At 41.6% G+C, this 16,935-nt stretch overlaps 1 protein-coding gene across 1 annotated transcript in view; it reads right to left on the minus strand.

Moving 5' to 3' along the window:
* Positions 1–2,258: 2,258 nt before the first annotated feature.
* LOC149972067 (uncharacterized) overlaps positions 2,259–16,935 on the minus strand; it is a 39,424-nt gene continuing 24,747 nt past the window's right edge. The window contains exon 6 of the mRNA XM_090220620.1: positions 2,259–3,623. Coding sequence (XP_090076746.1) covers positions 2,277–3,623 — 1,347 coding nt within the window. The 3' untranslated portion in view covers positions 2,259–2,276. The remainder of the gene's footprint in view (positions 3,624–16,935) is intronic.

Below are 16,935 nucleotides of genomic sequence, written 5' to 3' on the forward strand. Positions count from 1 at the left end.
TCGGCATTTTCATATAGAAAGTTACAATCTTGTATTAGAAAGAAACGTTTGTTGTAAAAAGTGCCATAAAGTAGGTTAAATTAGATTATTTCGCAAAAAAGTTGCAGGAGCCTCTCACGCACAGCCGTTCACTACAACATGCTAGCTCCGCTCCCCCGGTGTGTCTTTTTTTAACCTTTATTTAACAAGGTAAGTCAGTTAATTAAGAACAAATTCTTATTTTCTTATTTTCCGCCGTCTACGGAATACATAAATAAAATGTTTTTGTTTTGTTTAAATATGTGTATAAAATATACTTTCCTGTACAGTAAGTAAATGTAAGAAATCCAGAAAGCATGAAATTTTTTTTTTGTAATGTCTAAAATAAAATATATGCATATAATATTTATTTGTCTGTACAGTAAGTAACGTAAATGCAGAAGCAATAAGAATTGTAAATGATGATAGAACACATCAAATTCATGTGAACATGAGGACACAAAGGAGATATTTAATTAAAAGATCATATTTTAATACATTTTTAATGCTGAAAAAATCTATGTATGGCAAATCCAATTTGGGAAAATGGCCTGTTGGACAAAAATGAAAAATAGTTAACATCCTTGCTACTTCAGCCATTTGCTATGTTAAAGACAAATCACAGTTAATGATGAATGGATACAATTTGGAAGGATTTTCCAGAGTCATACCTCAGTAGTGTAAAGTGTCAGGTGGCACAACCATTGGTGCCATGAGGTCAAAGTGTGAAGGAGGGAGCAAGCCAGAGAGCTGTCTAGGAAGCAGTCCAGCCCCATGGCTTGGAGGCTTTGAGTTGGTCCCATCATTGCAATGCATTGTGGGGTATCTGCTGCCCCATAGACCTGCTGGCAGTGGGAAAGGTGTTAGCGAGGAGACCACCAGGGACATCTATGATTCGCTGACACAGTCTTGGTTAGACCACATGTCTTCTAAAGCAATATTCACCTGCTTTCATAGAGTAGGGATTCACTCCTTTGGGGACACTGCCAGTGTTCCCCTGATATCCATGTGTCCCCATCGGTGGAGGTGGTGGTACACACTTGTTCTGTAAAACACATCAACACATTTTCCAAATTGTTGGTAATATTAGCACAGTTGAAATACAATGGTTGTTCACTGTTTTTAATTGAATTTAATTTAAGTGTGTACTTCAGCCTTGGGCTCAGTTTTGTTAACCCATCTGTGCAGAGTTGGATCCCAGACAATCTGAGGAAGAAGAGATTAGCAATGTGAAGCAAGCCACAATTTAGTTTTATTTTTTAAATCCACTCAATTGTCTCTACATAGAATATAGTGTTAATAACCAGTTCCTTACAGATCTGTCTTTGTCCTCAGGTAGATGAACCTCCTTCTTGTTAGCTCTTCCACTCCCAAAGACCCAGCTGAGCCAGCCTCCACTGTTATTGTGAACAGCAGGGGTCTCGGGCTCAGCCACCGGCCGGGTGCCAGTCTGGAACTGAGGGTTGGCATCGGAGTGTTCCGGCTTGGTGATGGACATCATAGCAGGATGCTCAACATATCTAAGTCGGACATCTGTAATAAGTGGGAGAAGTCAGGCCACTCTGCTCATGTCACCATACAGAACAATTACTAGCTGACAGGTAGGAACGTCTTGCTCTGATACTCTGTTTACAACCCAATCTTAACCTACATGCAGTCACAGGGATTACTGGGAGGTTACTCCAGGACTCTGCCACCGCATTGTTTTGGTTGCAAAATGAACAATTCCCTGCATATTATGTGAGGGCTTACAAATGTGACCAATCACCAAACTATTTCTGCATAAAATAGTCACATCACAATATTATCACATAGAACTGACAATTACCACAGTACAAAAAGAGGGCTCGCAATTTCAACCAATCACCGCACATTTACTGCATAATATGGTTCAATCAAGCGACACATCAACACAGTTTTTTCCCTTGTCAGTGCATTTTTGCAACAAATTGGACAAAACAATTGCATATTGCAATGCAAAATGTCATAATTGTCGCTGCAAAATCTAGCATATTTATCCGCAAATATGAAAAAAATCCATGTGAAATCCTGGAGAGATTCACTGGAGTATGAAAATGTATAGACTCACTACTGTACGTCGCTCTGGATAACAGTGTCTGCTAAATGACTCAAATGTAAAAGTACAATGGAGCTAAACATTTTTATGTAGAAAATGCATGAAAGTATTACAGTTATACACTCACATGAGCCATACATTTGATCTATCACAACTTATTCTCACAATAGTAATTTCTTTACTAATTAGGTAAGGTTAAGTGACCTCTTCTCTTGGAATAGAAATCCACAGGTGGAGTACACGCTCCACCATCCCATTTCCACAGTGGTGCCAACATGGGGATGATGGAAGGTGGTTGTGGATGAATGTTTTCATTCTTCACAGGGACACTGGCTGTGAGGAGGATCTCCTCCCTCTCTTCAGGGATGAGGCCTGATGCTCGGAAGATCCCCTCCCTCTGTGCAGGGACACTGGCTGTTTGGAGGATACCCTCCCTTGGTGGCGGGATGAGGCCTGATGCTCGGAAGATCCCCTCCCTCTGTGCAGGGACACTGGCTGTTTGGATAATACCCTCCCTCTGTGATGGGATGAGGCCTGATGCTCGGAGGATCTCCTCCCTCTGTGCAGGGACACTGGCTGTTTGGAGGATACCCTCCCTCTGTGATGGGATGAGGCCTGATGCTCGGAGGATCTCCTCCCTCTGTTCAGTGATGCTGGCTGCTGAGAGAATCCCATCCCTCTGTGCTGGGACACTGGCTGTTCGGACATTCCCCTCCCTCTGTGGCGGGATGAGGCCTGATGCTCGGAGGATCTCCTCCCTCTCAGCAGGGACACTGGCCTTTGGGACGATCCCCTCCCTGTGCGCAGGGACGCTGACCATTGGAACGATTCCCTTCCTCTGCGCAGTGACACTGGCCATCAGGTGGATCAACTCCTTTTGTGCAGGTATGAGGCCTGATGCTCTGAGGATCTTCTTCTTCGGCACAGTGATAGAAGCTGCTGGAAGAATTCCCTCCCTCTGTTCAGTGATGCTGGCTGCTGAGAGAATCCCACCCCTCTGTGCTGGGACACTGGCTGTTCGGACATTCCCCTCCCTCTGTGGCGGGATGAGGCCTGATGCTCGGAGGATCTCCAACCTCTCAGCAGGGACACTAGCCTTTTGGACGATCCCCTCCTTGTGCGCAGGGACGCTGACCATTGGGACGATTCCCTTCCTCTGCGCAGTGACACTGGCCATCAGGTGGATCAACTCCTTTTGTGCAGAAATGAGGCCTGATGCTCGGAGGATCTTCTCCTTTCGCACAGTGACAGTAGCTGCAGTAGCTGCTGGAAGAATCCCCTCCCTCTGTGCAGGGACACTGGCTGTGAGGCGGATGTCCTCCCTCTCTTCAGGGATGAGGCCTGATGCTCGGAAGATCTCCTCCCTCTGCACAGTGATGTTAGCTGCTGGGAGAATCCCCTTCCTCTGTGCAGGGACACTGGCTGTTTGGAGGATACCCTCCCTCTGTGACAGGATGAGGCCTGATGCTCGGAGCATTTCCTCCCTCTGTGACGGGATGAGGCCTGATGCTCGGAGGATCTCCTCCCTCTGCACAGCAAATTCGGCTGCTGTGGTGATCTGCAGGTATAAATAGAGCATAAATTAATTCCCTAAAAAATCAACCACTTGGAATCTATAACATCATTACACTGAGTGTATTAAACATTAAGAACACCTTCTCTTTCAGTGACATAGACAAATCAGGTGAAAGCTATAATCCCTTATTGATGTGAATTGTTAAATCTTCTTCTCAGTGTAGATGAAGGGGGGGGGGGGGGGGCAGGTTAAAGAATGATTTTTAGACAATTGAGACATGGATTGTGTATGTGTGTCATCATTCAGAGGGTGAATGGGCAAGACCAAAGATTTAAGTCCCTTTGAACAGAGTATGGTAGTATGTGCCAGGTGCACCGGTTTGGGTCAAGAACTGCAATGCTGTTGGGTTTTTCAGCTCAACAGTTTTCCCTGAGTATCAACAATGGTCCACCACCAAAGGGGGGAAACTCAATAGGAAGGTGTTGTTAATGTTTTGTTCACTCAGTGTAGATCAATCCCTAGCATATACTTCCATTTGCATGTGTACTGATACTGTAAATACACAAATTATATTAATGTTATCTACAATATATTATAATACCGTAAGTCTCCCTGCTGCAGGGGCATTTCCTCCTACAATTTTGAGCTGATTTTCTTCACTTTAGCAATATTTTGTATCTTTGTTAATTTTAATTGTAATTGTGTTTGGAAAGGTACTGTTACTACAGGAGATGATGCTATCATAAAGCATTTGATGTAAGTATGTAGGACAATTACCCATAATGCTCACTGACTGAACATTCAAAATTACCATGGCAATTATTGACGCATTCACATGCTTTCGGAAACTTGGAACCTCAGAGTTAAAATTAATGTAAGTTATTAGCGTAGGATTTCCTACTGGTTGATTCTGATACTTCACAAGTGGGAAACCTGAAATCCTCATTACATAACGAGTTAGCGAGTCAGAGAGTCAGAAATGTCAGAATTTTCTAGTTCCGACTTGAAGGGCCTTCTATGATGTAGGGCAGGTCAGTAACCAAATGATTTTACTGTCCCCAGTCGCACACAGACTTTTATGGTCACACAAGTTGCCACTCATTCAAAATGAGTAGCCTAACAATTATTTACGTGGCCCCAGGTACATTTGCAACCAAATTATTTTTGTGTGAGAAATCAATAATAGTTGCACACATAGGGTAACAGTGAGCAATGAGCAAGATAAGCATAGACGGGAAGTTGACAATAGCTTATTATTAGTGTAAATAAATTGTATTTCTATGGTTGCAGTCCTCAAAGATTGAATTGCATTGAATTGAATTAATCAGATCCAATGATTTACCGCCCGTAGGGTGGGGTACCGCTAGTCATCATTATTATAATCACCATCTCAATCATTATCACCATACCATCATAGACTTATTCTTCTGTATCTGAGACTCATCTGACACTACCTTAGATATGGCAGTCTGCAACTCAATACACTGCCCCTGCATGGTGTTCAGCGTCCCCTGCATGTGGTTAATCGATTGCTTAACATCGTTCAGCAGGATCTGAATCTCAAGCCTGCAAGAAATCAAGTGGTTCAACATACTGAGATGACGAGAGGCTTCAGACCATGCCCATTGGACCATCTTTAGGATTCTTTCTCACTTAACACCAATCTTATTAGGAATGTAACTTTGTGCAGAAGACGTTACTATAGTGTTATTTAGAAGAAAAAAAGTGTACTTTGTCAGGTGCCAAAAGGGTGACATGTCTCCCTGTTCCAGTGAGCTCTGCTGGCAGGTCTTGCTCACTGTTGGGAGGAACGGGAGCCAAATTAGAGGAAAAATATCTATGGTTGTTCAGCAATGAAACATTCATGGCATAATGGGGATTGTTCTTCCCTGTGAAAATAATAAAAACAGCTGGGGTTTACTTTCTCACTTTTAGATAATGTAATACAATCTTTAAACCCATCAGAAGTGTAGTGCTTACCTCCATGAAAATGTTGGTCCCTGTTATTTTGGGCGGCATTGTCCCAATGTTGACCACTAGTTCCAACTTGTGATGAGAAGGTCTTGATGAAACGATCAAGTCAACATTTTGTTAGACATTTCAGAGATAGCATTAACAGTTGTACATGAGACAGTGCTTCCAGATATTGAGGTATCTTCATTCTGAGGTATGTAAAAAAAATCTGGTGTGTGAGTACTCACATGAAAGGTATCCATGATTCTTGGTCAGAAGCTGGAATTATTGCTACACAGCTTTCAGGCGACTTTATGTCTTGGGCCTGGATGAATCATTGAAATACAAGTAATAATGTGAATTTGTGATGCATAATTGCCATTGTACTTTGGAATATTCCATCAAAGTAATTTTTTTGACAGTCAAAACAACTAACTCTTACGATTAATCACTTGACTTGAGTAATTTGAGTTAACGGAAATAGCTACTTTATATTCTGACCTAGACACTGACTTGTGCAATGCCTAATGCATAAACTATGCGTGTTATTGGCTCATCATAGTATATAGCCGAGGGTCCCATAGTCCAAAAACAGCATTGGCCATTGGACTGCTCAGTCAAAACAACAAATTTACGATTAATCACTTGACTGGAGTAACTTGAGTTCGGGAAACTAAAACATTAAAAGTAGGCTATAGTTTGACGCATATTCTTACCTTGGACAAGCTATCCAAAAGGCCTAACCAGTCTTGCTTGAAGATACCGTTAGGCAGATAAAAGCGCGGTACGGTTTGAGACACGGTATTGTGAATCTGTCACACTGATATAAAAGCACGTTTTCATTTATGATTTACACTGTAGAATGACCTGCAAGCCAATCAGAATCGAGTTTTAAACTACACCGTGGGTTCCATGGAACGTCACAAACATAATTGTCCACTTGCGTCACAGATTAAAGTCATTGAACATGGGTTTAATAGCTATATTGGCTATATGTACAGTAAATGCACATCGTATTGAATTGAGATTACACCGACTGCACCACTGAAACTATTTAGCCTAATCCTTTGAGGATCATATGTCAAATGTCAGAATCATGGCACATGAAAACATAATGAAATTGACTGCAGATTATACAATTCACTGTGACACAATATCCATGTAATTTCAATTAAATTACGTTGAACCAACGTGGAATAAACATTGAATTGATTTATGTGCCCATTGGGAAGTGATCAAATCGAAATGATTGAATACATACAGTATTACAAAGAAAGAGATACAAAAATAGCATCGAAAGGCTCGAAAAAGTCTAATTTCCCTGGGCCACCCAAAATAAAAAATGTATGTACGCATTACTGTAAATCGTTTTGGATGAAAGCGTCTGCTTTCAAATCTCTGACTCTCACACATATTTACAATCTCGCGATGTTTATTTCTGGCGCTTTCACGTTGCGGGATTTCGTGAAGTAATTGATGCGCAGGAGAGCTTCATGAAATCAGCGACATTAACGGTTCCAAATCGAGCAAAAAGCTTCAAATTAAAAGTCCATCGTTCACAAATTGTGGCATATTTTCTCTTTCAAGATGCGTTCTGTTAAGTTTCTCTGATCTCTGAAAAGTAATTTAGGTTTTCAATATTCTTTATTAAATAATATCTGGAATAATAGTTTAATTTCCATTCCACTAGATGGCACTATCCCCTATGCTACTCCCTGTCAGGGGTCTGAGGATTCTGAAACAAAATAGTGTAGGCTCTTGAAACGCATCGGTGTGTTGGTAGATGTGCTGTACATTGTTATAAACACTTATTACACTGCTATAGACTTATTATCAATGTCACTCCCTGTTATGAACACATATTACATTATAAATGATGATCCTGTGTAGAGCATGCCGATCCCACCACCAGGGTTGTGGGTTCGATTCCCGGGGAAACCCATACGTAAAATGTATGTGCAAATGACTGTAAGTCGCTTTGAATGAAAGCATCTGCTAAATGTCATATATTATGATTACATTGTTTAAACAACAGACCTACAATGTGAAAGTCTATTGCTTTTTCAAATGAATATTTGTGTTGGAACTTGACATCAGTTGGAAAGGCAGCACATGTATCTGTTGAATTACTACCTGATTCAAAAGTTGTGGACAGAAATGTGGGTATACTATAATACAAGTTAAAATAAAATAATGACAAGCACATCTTGTTCTTTTTGAATTCAGGTTTTATTAAGTCAGGGTAGCTTGGTGATCATGGCTACGTGTAACAGCATTGAGGTCCCCTCTGGAAACAGAACTGAATTGAGTATTACTAAACCAATATACCCTCAACTATACAGACACACAGCAATGTAGTACTGCTGACCTGGGTTCCAGACCCACTAGGGGAGTCACCCTGCAGACCCACTAAGGGGCGGCACGTAGCCTCAAGTTTAGATCATTGGGCCAGTTACCGAAAGATTGCTGGCTCAAATACCGGAGCCGACAAAGTGAGAAAATAAGGCACTTGTGGGTGTCTCAGAGGGAGTTGGGATATGCAAAAAAACAACAATTGTGTGTAAGTTAAAATGCTCCATATTCTTGTCAATGCAGGTTCGTAGTGTTGTAATACTGTTGTAATACTGTAGCTACTATTTGACTGGAGTTGGGTCTTGATAGGACAGACTGAGTAAGGAGTAGTAAAGCCCCTGCCAACCAGGACCTCTCAACCCTCCTGTTCTAAATTCTCTGTGAACTTCCTGACCTTGAACAAGACCTCCATGTTGACTGTGGGTTGCGTGGTGGATAGTGAGCACAGCACGTCAGACTGGAGGGCAGAGGGACACACACAGAAGACAAACAAAATCATGAGCATGGTTCAGAAATTACACAAATGTGAGAGTCAGTTTGAAATGCCTGGATGTGTATGTTGAAACAGCATGTTCCAGTATGTTTGTGAGCAGTGAATGTGAGTGGGTCTGTGCTGTGAATGTGTGTTTCTCACCATGCAGATGATGGGCTCCAGCAGCTTGTCGCTAGGCACATCCATCCAGGTCAATTCAAATCAAATCAAATGTATTTATATAGCCCTTCGTACATCAGCTGATATCTCAAAGTGCTGTACAGAAACCCGGCCTAAAACCCCAAACAGCAAGCAATGCAGGTGTAGAAGCACGGTGGCTAGGAAAAACTCCCTAGAAAGGCCAAAACCTAGGAAGAAACCTAGAGAGGAACCAGGCTATGTGGGGTGGCCAGTCCTCTCCTGGCTGTGCCGGGTGGAGATTATAACAGAACATGGCCAAGATGTTCAAATGTTCATAAATGACCAGCATGGTCGAATAATAATAAGGCAGAACAGTTGAAACTGGAGCAGCAGCACAGTCAGGTGGACTGGGGACAGCAAGGAGTCATCATGTCAGGTAAGGTCCTCCGAGAGAGAGAAAGAAAGAGAGAAAGAGAGAATTAGAGAACGCACACTTAGATTCACACAGGACACCGAATAGGACAGGAGAAGTACTCCAGATATAACAAACTGACCCCAGCCCCCCGACACATAAACTACTGCAGCATAAATACTGGAGGCTGAGACAGGAGGGGTCAGGAGACACTGTGGCCCCATCCGAGGACACCCCGGACAGGGCCAAACAGGAAGGATATAACCCCACCCACTTTGCCAAAGCACAGCCCCCACACCACTAGAGGGATATCTTCAACCACCAACTTACCATCCTGAGACAAGGCTGAGTATAGCCCACAAAGACCTCCGCAAGGGCGGAAGGGCGGTTCGTTGATCCAGAGCCTTTCCGTTCACCCTCCCACTCCTGGGCCAAACTACACTCAATAATATGACCCACTGAAGAGATGAGTCTTCAGTAGAGACTTAAAGGTTGAGACCGAGTTTGCGTCTCTGACATGGGTAGGCAGACCGTTCCATAAAAATTGAGCTCTATAGGAGAAAGCCCTGCCTCCAGCTGTTTGCTTAGAATTTCTAGGGACAATTAGGAGGCCTGCGTCTTGTGACCGTAGCGTACGTGTAAGTATGTACGGCAGGACCAAATCAGAGAGATAGGTAGGAGCAAGCCCATGTAATGCTTTGTAGGTTAGCAGTAAAACCTTGAAATCAGCCCTTGCTTTGACAGGAAGCCAGTGTAGAGAGGCTAGCACTGGAGTAATATGATCAAATTTGTTGGTTCTAGTCAGGATTCAGCAGCCGTATTTAGCACTAACTGAAGTTTATTTAGTGCTTTATCCGGGTAGCCGGGAAGTAGAGCATTGCAGTAGTCTAACCTAGAAGTGACAAAAGCATGGATTAATTTTTCTGCATCATTTTTGGACAGAAAGTTTCTGATTTTTGCAATGTTACGTAGATGGAAAAAAGCTGTCCTTGAAATGGTCTTGATATGTTCTTCAAAAGAGAGATCAGGGTCCAGAGTAACGCAGAGGTCCTTCACAGTTTTATTTGAGACGACTGTACAACCATTAAGATTAATTGTCAGATTCAACAGAAGATCTCTTTGTTTCTTGGGCCCTAGAACAAGCATCTCTGTTTTGTCCGAGTTTAAAAGTAAAAAGTTTGCAGCCATCCACTTCCTTATGTCTGAAACACATTCTTCTAGCAAGGGCAATTTTGGGGCTTCACCATGTTTCATTGAAATGTACAGCTGTGTGTCATCCGCATAGCAGTGAAAGTTAACATTATGTTTTCGAATAACATCCCCAAGAGGTAAAATATATAGTAAATACAATAGTGGTCCTAAAACGGAACCTTGAGGAACACCGAAATTTACAGTTGATTTGTCAGAGGACAAACATTTCACAGAGACAAACTGATATCTTTCCGACAGATAAGATCTAAACCAGGCCAGAACTTGTACGTGTAGACCAATTTGGGTTTCCAATCTCTCCAAAATAATTTGGTGATCGATGGTATCAAAAGCAGCACTAAGGTCTAGGAGCACGAGGACAGACGCAGAGCCTCGGTCCGATGCCATTAAAATGTAATTTACCACCTTCACAAGTGCCGTCTCAGTGCTATGATGGGGTCTAAAACCAGACTGAAGCATTTCATATACATTGTTTGTCTTCAGGAAGGCAGTGAGTTGTTGCGCAACAGCCTTTTCTAAAATTTTTGAGAGGAATGGAAGATTCGATATAGGCCGATAGTTTTTTATATTTTCTGGGTCAAGGTTTGGCTTTTTCAAGAGAGGCTTTATTACTGCCACTTTTAGTGAGTTTGGTACACATCCGGTGGATAGAGAGTCGTTTATTATGTTCAACATAGGAGGGCCAAGCACAGGAAGCAGCTCTTTCAGTAGTTTAGTTGGAATAGGGTCCAGTATGCAGCTTGAAGGTTTAGAGGCCATGATTATTTTCATCATTGTGTCAAGAGATATAGTACTAAAACACTTGAGCGTCTCTCTTGATCCTAGATCCTAGGTCAATTCTATGGCTGCCGGGTCACCTGGCGAGCACGGGGTCAGAAGGTCATCCACCATCAACTGACTGGTGGCACAGGATGTCCCTCGCACCTAGAGTACCATCACAAACAACAAAATATCTTAACATCTCCTAAATTGTAGAGAAAGAGATACACCTTTAGTGTGCTGTACAAGAGTGGACTTCAATAGAGTTACCATACAGTATTAGTAGAAACGTTTTAAATAAATCACAAATGACTGAAATTACAGTATAGACAGAGATATAGTCCTATGTGTTCATCTTATTATATTTCTACAATGCCAAAACAGTGTGTGTTATTTGTAACGAAACTGTCCCTGTTTGTAAATAATTAACTCTGAGACGTCCGTAGGGATCTGAGCATGGTACTTTCAAGTTATGCCTACCTTTCCACCCCAGACCGAGTAGGCCTACTGACGTAGAAAAATGTAAGCTTCAACTGCTGGCGAATCTTCTTCCTTGGCTTAACCCAACGAGAGGTCACAAGTGTTTCCCTAAAAGCTGTCTGGGTTTAAATGTATTTTATTGTACAGAATGTGAATAGCTTAATCAATTGATAGTGTCAGATTTGATTATTTCCAATGCAAATGAAACAACAATATCCCCATATGCATCAGAGTCACGTCTTTCCCAGTTATTCCTATTTTACATCTTGTTTCTAGCATTAAGAATCGCGGACCAAAGTGTTATTATAGATAACTGTATATAATCACATCTGTTTCATTATCCTCAAAATATTAAACTAATAGTGGGTAGGCCTGTACTTTTTGCCCTTTTCTTTAAGAAAAGGTAGGCCTATGGCATAGCCTCTCATACACACTAACTTCAAGTCTTAACAGACACAGAGGTGGGCTATTTAAAGAGTGCATGGCGGGTGGAGGAATTGACTAACATATCTATGGATATAGCAGCCTATAGCCTAATTTCATCAGTCAAACCGGTAGGCCTGCCTCTTATTTCTTAAATAGGAAGAAATAGGCTCCAACACATATCCCTAATTAAAATGAAGACGTTTAAAATGAATGATGTTTACTCCAATTTGCCTACTTTCAGCACCATGAGCTGTCCATTTCCAATTGTTTGTGCCATGGCTGCTGCTTCAAGTTTCAGCACCACAATGTAAGTTACTCGAATCTGACTTCTTGTGAGGTCAATAACTCTGATAAACCTTTTTTGATATCCTCAGAGGACCGTTATTAGCATGTTTTAACCACTCCTTCATTATTACTGAAACACGATTCAAAGTGGTAAATATAAAGATCCAGTCCATAAAAAAATTGGAGGCCCCTTAAACTTCAGTGTTGTGATGCAAAAATGCTAGCAAAATGTATAGCGCATAGAATTAAAAAGGTATTGTCGGACATTATTCATTCTAATCAGACAGGTTTTTTACATGGACAATATATTGGAGATCATATAAAGCAAGTACTGCAACCAATAGAACACTATGAAAAATCAGGGAAACCAGGCCTGCTATTCATAGCTGACTTTTAAAAGGCTTTTCATAAAGTACGACTGGAGTTTATATATTAATGCCTGGAACATTTCAATTTTGGACAATCTCTTATAAAATGGGTTAAAATCATTTATAGTAACCCTAGGTGTAAAATAGTTGTACGGATGTATGCTGAGAGTCTGGAAGCAAGTTCAGGGAATGAATACATTTAATTAATAAATAAATGAACAAAACAAGGAACACAAACAGCGCACTGACATGAAACAGCAACAATGACTAATGGGGGTAGAAACCAAAGGGAGGGACATATAAAGCGCAGGTAATCAAGGAGGTGATGGAGTCCAGGTGAGTGTCATAATGCGTGTAAGGCTGGTGACAGGTGTGCGCCATAACGAACAGCCTGGTGACCTAGAGGCCGGAGAGGGAGCACATGTGACAATAGTAAATAATGGCTACTTCTCATAAAAGAAGGTTGTCCACTATCGGCATATCTATTTATTATGGCCATCGAAAAGTTAGCTATTAAAATCCGATCCTACAATAATATCAAGGGATTAGAAATCCCACCACCTGCCAACCCCTCTTTACACTGCTGCTACTCTCTGTTCATCATATATGCATAGTCACTTTAACCATATTTACATGTACATTCTACCTCAATCAGCCTGACTAACCGGTGTCTGTATGTAGCCTCGCTAGTTTTATAGCCTCGCTACTGTATTTTTCACTGTCTTCTTACTGTTGTTTTTATTTCTTAACCTACCTATTGTTCACCTAATACCTTTTTTTTGCACTATTGGTTAGAGCCTGTAAGTAAGCATTTCACTGCGGTATTCGGCGCATGTGACAAATATACTTTGATTTGATTCATGCTGTTCTGTGCTGATGGCTGTTGGAGAGGGCAGCGGCAGCTGAGTGAGATGGGGCCTTTTATGGCCCTGCCTCTGGGAGCCTGTCTGCTTGTGACATGATGAGAGAGTGAGAGGGCCTTCCTGTAAGATATTTTGTGCTACAAACATACTTCTATTTGAAGAGGGTTTTTGACCATTCAGGGACCTACTATCAAACAGTCATGAAATCATCAAAAATGATTGTCTACACAAAATAATGTGAATGTGGTCACCCCAAATTTTTTTTGCCAAGTTATATGCATGAAAATAAAGATGCTTTAAAATATGTGACATTTTGGAGAGATCTTTGGACAGTATAGGGGCCTCCTAGGCCTTGTTATGGATACATGTCTATTTAGATAGGTTGGTATAAGATATCTGCTCCATTTTTGGGTCCCATGTTGACAAGATGTTGGGGAATCACTGGAGGGAAATATTGACCAACTGAGCATCTCAGTTTACATCTCAATAAACACAATAGGTGTTTTGTTACATTTCAGTATTCTGTGAAATATTTAAAGTGTCATATTGGGATGCAAACTCAAAAATGTAAACTCTATCTGACATGTTACTGTTTTCTTATTTTTAAGCCCCTGACCATGTGTGTGAGGTGTATACAGGATGTACATAAATGGGCATAAACACGTGGCACAGAAAATAAAATATTGACATTTAGGAATTGAAAATGCATCTAAATATATTTAGTTTGTTTCAAATATTTTTTATTAAACACACACAAGAATGGTGTATAGGTGGTATACAAGACAGGTATACAATTCTTATCTAAACATAAAAGAGCATACAGGAACAACAAGACCCAGAGTTCTGGGTGCAGAACAAATAATACAAAACACGACATACAAAACAAGGACACGTAGAAAGAAAGAGGGAAGATGTCCCCCCTACCCCCCCCCCCCCTTATTCCCCCAAACCCCCCCCCCCCTCCCAACTTTGGGGGTTGGTTAATCCGTTTAGGGACTCAGATACTCCCAGGATTATCAGAAGCGGGTCTGGATCTATTGAAGTCTCCAAAACTTCAGAGAGGATCCCAAAAATTCCACTCCAATAACCATGCAAGCTAGAGCATAGGGCAAAGCAGTGGAGTAGTGTACCCTGCGTAGCCTGACCCCCCCCCCCAACTGCTCGGGTGGCAGGGCCAGCACATGCTGCCCAAAGGTAGATTAAAATATTACAATTGAGAGTGCGTTAATAAGTACAAATTCACAGCGCCGACTCGTCCAAGTAGGAGAGGAAAGGCTGCCAGATTTGATCAAATGTTGATAATTTATTGTTCAGAATATATCTAATTCTTTCTAAGTGTACAGTGTTTGCCAATTCACTGAGCCATAATTTGGTAGAGGGCGCTTCCCTCCTCTTCCAAAACAACAAGATTTGTTTTTTTGCCGAGATGAGACCGTACGAGATTAGTTGTTTTTGGGGGTTGGTTAATCCGTTTAGGGACTCAGATACTCCCAGGATTATCGGAAGCGGGTCTGGATCTATTGAAGTCTCCAAAACTTCAGAGAGGATCCCAAAAATTCTACTCCAATAACCATGCAAGCTAGAGCATAGGGCAAAGCAGTGGAGTAGTGTACCCTGCGTAGCCTGACATTTATCACATGTATGGGATGTGTCAGGAAATATCCTATGCAGTTTAATTTTGGAATAGTGTAATCTGTGTAAAACCTTGAATTGTATGAGACGATGTCTGGAATTAATGGAGCATGTGTGGATATACTCCAAGCTCTCTTCCCAGTCTGCCATCGAGATGTCAGTCCCTAGTTCTTCCTCCCATTTTGCCTTGATGGCATCAGTGGAAGGTGTGCTAACAGATTGAAAAGCATCATATAGACGCGATATCAGTTTATCGGAGGTGGGGCATATTTTTATGCATCCGTCAAACATGGAAGGTTTGGCATTCCCAAATGTTGGGAGGTGTTTCCTAACGTAGTCTCTAATTTGTAGGTATCTGAAAAAATTACTTCTGGGAAGGTTATAAGTTTCCCTCAGCAACTCAAAGGAAGCAAAGGTCCCTTCTATGTATAAATCCCCTATGGTACTTATCCCCAACTCTCCCCATCGCTCAAAGGTGTTATCAAGGTTAGAAGGGGCAAAGGAGGGATTCCTGGCGACAGGGAGCATGAATGACATTGGTCTAAGCTCAAAGTGGACTTTCATTTGCTTCCAGATTCGGACTGTGCTATGTATAATAGGATTGTTACAATAAAGTGACATCTCCAGATTGACAGGCGACAAAATCACAGCGCCTATAGAGAAGGGGTGACACTCCTCACGCTCCATACTAAGCCAGCTGGATGCCGGAAGTACGTCATCCAGCAGAAACGTAACAATGCGGAGGTTAGCGGCCCAGTAATAAAATATAAAATTTGGGAGAGACAATCCTCCTTCCATCTTGGATTTGCAGAGGTGTTTTTTACCTATTCTGTGTGTTTTATAATCCCAGATGAAAGGATTGATAATTGAGTCCAGTTGTTTATGAAAGGATTTAGGTATGAATACTGGGATGTTCTGATATAGGTAGAGCAGTTGTGGGAGGAAGACCATTTTAATGGCATTAATTCTTCCGAGGAGAGAAATTGGGAGAGTTCTCCAAAATAGTATGTTTGCTTTGAGTTTTTGTATCAGAGAGGGGAAATTATCTTTAAATAGTAAGGAGTATTGTTTGGTAACTACAATTCCTAGTAGGTACATTTTTCTGAAGATAACTTAAATGGGAGATGTTCTAGCCAGGAGGCATTTTGCGACCGTATGGGCATTAATTCACTCTTGTTCCAATTTATTCTGTATCCCGAGAAGGTACCAAACAAATTGATCACATCAAGAATAGCTGGGATACTAGCCTGGGGTTCTGTTACATAGAGGAGGATGTCATCTGTGTATAGGGAGATTTTATTTAGAGTATCTTTAGTATTATAGCCGTGTATTGCTGCATGAGATCTAATCGTCTGAGCGAGCGGTTCGATAATTAGGGCGAAGAGCATAGGCGACAGTGCACAACCCTGCCTTGTCCCCCTGTTGAGGTTAAATCGGGGCGACAATGATTGGTTAGTGAGTATTCTGGCACAGGGGTTCCTATATAAAAGCTGGATCCAATTTATGAACCTATCTCCAATATTACATTTCTGTAGGACCTTGAATAGATAGGGCCACTCAACTTGGTCAAAGGCCTTTTCGGCGTCAAGAGATATGACGGCAAGGTCCACGTTGGGTAACCTCTGAGAATACATAATATTGAAGAGGCGCCTGAGATTGAAGAATGAGTTTCTGTTAGGGATAAAGCCGGTCTGATCCGAATGGACCAATTTGCCAATTAAAGTGCTAAGCCTGTTAGCCAGAGTTTTTGCTAAAATCTTTTGGTCTGTATTAAGGAGAGATATTGGTCTGTATGACCCTACCTCTTCTGGATCTTTACCCTTCTTATGTATAACTGTAATGAACGCTTCGTCCAAAGTAGAAGGGAGAGCTCCATCCTCATTGGCCTGAACCAACATTTTGTGCAGATAGGGAGAGAGCATGTTGCTGAATGTTTTATAGAATTCACCAGGGTATCCATCTGGGCCCGGGG

Source organism: Oncorhynchus mykiss, chromosome 25 (genome assembly GCF_057628025.1).
Source record: "Oncorhynchus mykiss isolate SJ-2025 chromosome 25, ASM5762802v1, whole genome shotgun sequence".
NCBI lineage: Eukaryota > Metazoa > Chordata > Actinopteri > Salmoniformes > Salmonidae > Oncorhynchus > Oncorhynchus mykiss.